Here is a 6,000-nt window from a genome sequence, read left to right on the forward strand (position 1 = left end):
CTTAATATTCTCAATATTATTTGTCAATAAAAAAAAAATCTTAATTATCTGTATAAATACACAATAAGCTGTAAGTTTTACTTCTTTCTGGCGTGGCTTAAACATTTTAACTTTTTTTTCAATCGAGCTAATTTTTTAAAATCTTTAAAATATTATAAAATATTATATTTTCATAGGATACTCGAGAAAAAAATGAAAAGTTTTTTTTGCTCAGTTCTAATTTCAATGAATTGCTGATTAAAATTTTAATTATCCACAATGCTGTTATAATAAAACATTTGAAATTTTGAATTGTCACATTTGCATTCATTAATGGTTTAGTGTGTATGCAACTTTGAATTTTTGGTTTTAAACCAATAGAATTAAAGGGGCTCTTTGTTGACACTTTAGAGGGCTTTCTGTAATTATTTATCCACCAAATTATTGTAACAATCTTGTACGAATAATTATAATACACATGTGCTAATTAATTACGCAATTGCCAAACTTGAGACTAGTGTATTAATATTATAATTGATCGTATTAGATTTCTAATAACTACGTTTATTTTATCATTAAAAATTAAAGTAATAATATCAAAGCCATTAAAAAAGAAAAATAAAAGTTATATAAATAAACTAATATATTGTGGAATATATTACATAAAAATTTTTTTTTTCTGCATCAGTATTGTAAATTAATTCAATATTAAGAATCGTCTCATTAAATAGATAATTTACCAGTGATTTGACTTAAGATTATTGAAATTATGTCTGATTAAAAATTGATACTGAACAATTTTTTTAATTACTATTAATAATTATTATATATATATATATATATATATATATATATATATATATATATATATATATATATATATATATATATATATAATCTTTTCTTGATACACGATATGTTAAATAATTTTTCATTTTTTTTAATACTTAAGGATTTTTTGAAATTATAAATTAAAAAAAAAAAAAAGCATGAGCTTAAAAATATATTCACATATAAATACAATAATTTTATCCAATAATTATAAAATATATATAAATTGATGGAATATTAAAAATAAAATGGTGTAAAAAATATAAAATTTATAAAAGCATTGATTCTTTTTTTTTTTTTATAAATAAATTGTTTGTAGTTATATTCAATACATTAAATGCCAAATATATATTTGAATAATTTTAATATATAATTAATCATGTAAACACTCATATTTTAATAAAAATTTCAAAGTAAATTTATTTATATGTAAAGAAATCAAAAATTAATTATAAAATTAATAATCGTATGGAACTAATTCAGAAGTTTATGGATAATAAAAATGTATTGATATAGAGAATAAAGTAAGTTTATATAATCCAATACACTTTTCTAATGAATATATTACAAAACAAATATCGATTTAAATTGATAAAACAGACAACTGTAAGATTGTTTTGATTTTGATTTAATAAAATTATGCCCAAATCTTCCTACAAAAATTTTTCTGCCAAGTTTATTATTTTATTGATTGATACAGAGAACCTATCCTAGTCATTGTTACAGTCTTGATTCTAGTTAACAGTTTAAATACATTTTGAATAATATTTAAACCATAACTTAGTTTTGGAAATTTTTTAAATCTATCTGACTAATATGGTTCAAATTTCAAGGGCACATGAGTCAAGCAAGACTTGTTTAAATGTTGAAAAACATCAAGATTATATGAAAATTCCATGATAAAAAATCGAATGATAAAGAACTCGAATTTTAGAAAATTTTAAATTGAGTTAGTGAAAAATTAAAAAAATTTACAGAAAACTTGAGCTTTCACAATGTCGATTAAATACTTGAGTACTCAGATAAATTAGAATGAATCAAATCATTGAATAGTTAAATATTTTTTAGACAATCAGTGAAAACGAATTTAGCTTTTTATCTTATTATTTATCATCGTATAAAATTGTAATACTTTTATATTAATCTCAAACTCTGAAACGTAGAGATACAAAGATTTTTTTGATTTACGTTGTTATGCATAATACATTGAAATAATCTATATAGTGTCACAGCAATAATAATAAAATAATCCGCTTCGAATACAATAATTAACTCATACTCGTTAATATTTTGTCCGTATAAATATTAACTTCCCATAAATTTTATCAATTACATGTTGCATCAACTGTATTTACTATTTGAAAGCGTGAGGAAAAATTTTTCAAGCAAAAAAAAAAAATTAAAAACGACTCATATTCGAAGATTTTGATGTGGCTATGTTATCTTGGTTTTAGAAATAAAACTATTAGAGAAGTTTTTTTTTTTAATTCATAAATGTAATCCAACCCTCTCTTCCTCAATATTATAATAGAAAAGAAAAAACATACAATTTAAATACTGGCACAACAAAAAACGTCAAAGCATGTTAACAGTTTATAATTTTCTAACAACAAATTTGAAGTTTTTTTTATACAAACGTTAATATTATTTAAGAATAGTTAATAGTTATTAATTATGGTATTTTTTAGCTTCCCCTCATGAAAATCAATGATTTAAAAACATAGGGAAGTTATTGGTTTCTCTGCGACTTAATCGAAAAACGAATTCTCAGCAGATCTACGTTTTAAAAAATTTCTGGGAACCAGAAATTTCCCCGCTAAATTTAACATGTATCGATTTTAGTTCAAATTTATATTTCTGGATGGCAGTAAATTACAGCGTAAGTTACTCGTCAGTAGACACCAATGTATGTGTGCTTTGTAATGCACCTAGTGCATCCAGCAGGTGACGCTACCTGTTATTAGAGCGCTATCTATTATGAGAGCGCGAATTCAAATGAAATATTCAAATTAATAAATATTAAATGATTAAAATTAGTTAAATTTTATATTCGAAGTAAATATTCAAATCATTTATTTAATGCTTTTACTCTTACCAGTTGTAATAAACATCTTTTAGTTAACTCTGTTTTATTTACAAAAGAAAATAAAATAAAATAAAAAAACATATTTCGGTACAAAAGGACATTGTAACCGAATTCTCAGAACCCATAAAAAGTACTTGAATAATTCAAGGACTATTTCTCGCCACATGGAACTTAAAATCCTATGAGGAAAAGTCGCAAAAGACACGCGTGAAATTCAATAGACCCTTGTTCTAAAGTAACAAAGAATAATACAAAACCATATGTAACTAAACAAAAATAAGATTGTTAAATAACATTTACTGTTAAAATCTAACTTTATATAATATTGTAGTTAAGTAAATTAAGTTAAAATAATTAATAATTATTATTATCTTGTATTTAATTAATAATTAATAATTATTATTTAATTAATTTACTATTAATTTATTATTAAATCATTATTTAATTATTATTTAATTTATAATTAAACGATAATGTCTATTCTTTTATACATGATAATAATTAAACTGACTTATAATTTTATTAGAAAATCCGATTGTAAAATGATAGAAATAATATTTAATTCAAGTTATTAATTAGTCAAACTCAAACATTAATCCAACATATTATAAATAGTATAATATATATATTTTCATGTTATAGTTTATTATAATTTTATTGTAATTTAATTTCAAGTTAATTATAAGTTCATTTTTATTATAAATAGATTTTAAAAGGGTCTGTTAAATTAATAAAAATAGTTAAATAAACATAATGACTGTACTGCTAAAAGTGTATATTAGTGAAGTCCAACTTTCAGGCCGATAGGCTGAAATAAATATATATAGATATAGAGAAAATACATGTTAGTGTATAAGGATCATTTATATGTAGTAGAAAATGTGTGTACTTATGTATTCTTTAGAGTGGATGTATGTATGGAAGTTATGGTGAGAGAAGAACGGAGTTTGAAGCTCTTCGGAAAAACTATGTAACGACACTTCTCACCGAGAGCTTAGATTGCTAAGATCACGTCAATGTAAACCTCAATTTTATATTTTGAAGCTTTTTAATATTTTGTCAACTTGAATAATAAATTGATACCAACTAAATAATTTTGATCAAAATTAAATAACGTCTAAATAGAATTCTTTTATTTAAAATGATTTCTTTTCCGCACTGAAACCGAGTATTTTAATACTCCCGGGCGAAAGAACTACAGTAAGGGTATGTTCCGATATGCACTGCGAGCACTGCACAGTGCTATCACTGTGGAAAAATTCGTTCCGTTATGGACTGCCAGTATACTGCCGCAGTACCCTAGGGAAATATATGACGTCATAAATCGTCGCCATATTCTACTGTGAGCACTGGCGTTTTCGAGGTAAGGTAGTCGCAGTACTTTGATCACGTGATCAGTCAAAACCACTTGAGTGTCTAACGTTTTATAAACAATACCTACAGTTTAATCCCAAAGTTATAAAGTTCTGTAATTAATTTGGATTTAATAAAACAATGGAAGAATTGCAAAAATTAACCTTATTAGACTGTGTTGAAAATGTTCAATACGAGCTGAAAGTTACGCAGGAAATTTTTAATCGTGCAAAGACCGGTAAATTTGCCATTGTTTGTATATATGTAAATATTTCAAAAGTAAATACATAACCTTATTTTGTTATAATAATTTTTCATTTTTACTTTGTAGATACGATGTTTGCTACTCAACTTTTGGAGTATTGTATAAATAAAGGTAAAAATGTGAAATTAATTAAAATATGTTATATTAATAATTTACAAATGATTATCGTATATAACCACTATGAATACCTCTATTGTATCCAAAAATCAGGTATAATATGTATAGACTGATTTTTCTAATATTGTATTTAATCGATTCACAGAATGTTTTGTATTTGATCGTCCTATGCCGACATATGCCCAAAGGTATGATTCGAAAGAATTCGAAAAAGAAAATGAATTTCCGTCCGAAGCCGGCTCGTCAGGAGCTGCAACATTTTCCGATACATCTTCGACATCTTTTGATACTTCTCAGACGAAGTCAACGGCTGGAAAAATCTTTTAACAAACCGAAGGCTACAAAGTTATCGGGTAAAGAAAGAAATAACAAAGATGACAATAATAAAGGTGCAGGTAAGTAATACTGAAAAGCCGAACAATTATATTTTCAATTAATGAATCAACAGGATTTGAAAGTTCTTTTGTTTTGTCCTATAAATGAATTGCGGAGATTGGATTTTAAATAGATTCTATCAGTAAATTTTTAAATTACCACTTCCTCAATTTATTCAATTTTCTTATTTGTATTAATTTATTTGTTAAGTGAAATTTCTTGTAATTTTCTAAAGTTCGGTCAACTTCAATCTCATAAAATTTTATCAACATCAAATATTAGTCCGTTACTTTTTTAAATATTTGTATTAAATATATTGTTATCATCAAATTTTAGATGTCAAGAATTGGAGCAAAAATGAAGTTTTACTTCTTATTGAGATTTATAAAGAATACCAGCTTGAATTTCTGGATGCAAATATCACCAATGGCGATGTTTGGGTCAAAATTGCGACGAAAATCAACGAAACCCTTAATCAGCAGGGTTTGCCGCCTATTCCTGCGGAAAAATGTAAAACTAAATGGGAGACGCTTAAACGTCGTTATAAAAGTTTAAAAGATAGCCAGAAAACATCTGGGAATGCACCGATGACATGGCCTTTCTACGATGTAATAATAAAAACTAATCATTTTTTCTATTCATACTTTCCAAAATTTTCGCAAATATTTTACCTTTGTTAATTTGTAGGAAATGGAAGAAGTATTTGGCGAGCAGCCGTGGGTAAAACCTCTGTCTACTGCTGGATCAAATACTACCAACAAAATGGGTATTTACATTAATTAATTTTGTAAAATAATTTTTAATGTGATATAAAATTTAGAAGAAATTTATTCAAATTTACTCTTTTCATATTTCATAAACTGCAACATGATTAGCAAAAATAAAATTTTTGGCGTTTTTTAGATCCTGACGTTATCAGCCCACCACGAAAGCGTCAAAAAACTTTAACTAACTACTGTGAAGAATTACTTGCAGCTAAAAAGTAAAATATATT

General features: G+C 25.1%; 1 protein-coding gene across 4 annotated transcripts; it reads left to right on the top strand.

Moving 5' to 3' along the window:
* The first annotated feature begins 4,130 nt into the window (after window positions 1-4,130).
* Window positions 4,131-6,000, top strand: LOC123262759 (trihelix transcription factor GT-2-like). 4 transcript variants are annotated; one of them, XM_044725157.1, is made up of 7 exons: window positions 4,131-4,259; window positions 4,340-4,487; window positions 4,581-4,625; window positions 4,777-5,026; window positions 5,343-5,614; window positions 5,694-5,772; window positions 5,910-6,000. In XM_044725157.1, exons 4-7 carry the CDS (start codon window positions 4,810-4,812, stop codon window positions 5,990-5,992), a joined length of 651 nt encoding a protein of 216 aa, XP_044581092.1. In that variant the 5' UTR covers window positions 4,131-4,259; window positions 4,340-4,487; window positions 4,581-4,625; window positions 4,777-4,809; the 3' UTR covers window positions 5,993-6,000. The 4 variants fall into 4 exon arrangements, with proteins under 4 accessions (XP_044581092.1, XP_044581095.1, XP_044581093.1 ...); XM_044725160.1 differs by lacking the exon at window positions 4,131-4,259 and having other exon boundaries at window positions 4,266-4,513; XM_044725158.1 differs by lacking the exon at window positions 4,131-4,259 and having other exon boundaries at window positions 4,266-4,501.

This window comes from Cotesia glomerata, linkage group LG4, assembly GCF_020080835.1.
Source record: "Cotesia glomerata isolate CgM1 linkage group LG4, MPM_Cglom_v2.3, whole genome shotgun sequence".
NCBI classification, from domain to species: domain Eukaryota; kingdom Metazoa; phylum Arthropoda; class Insecta; order Hymenoptera; family Braconidae; genus Cotesia; species Cotesia glomerata.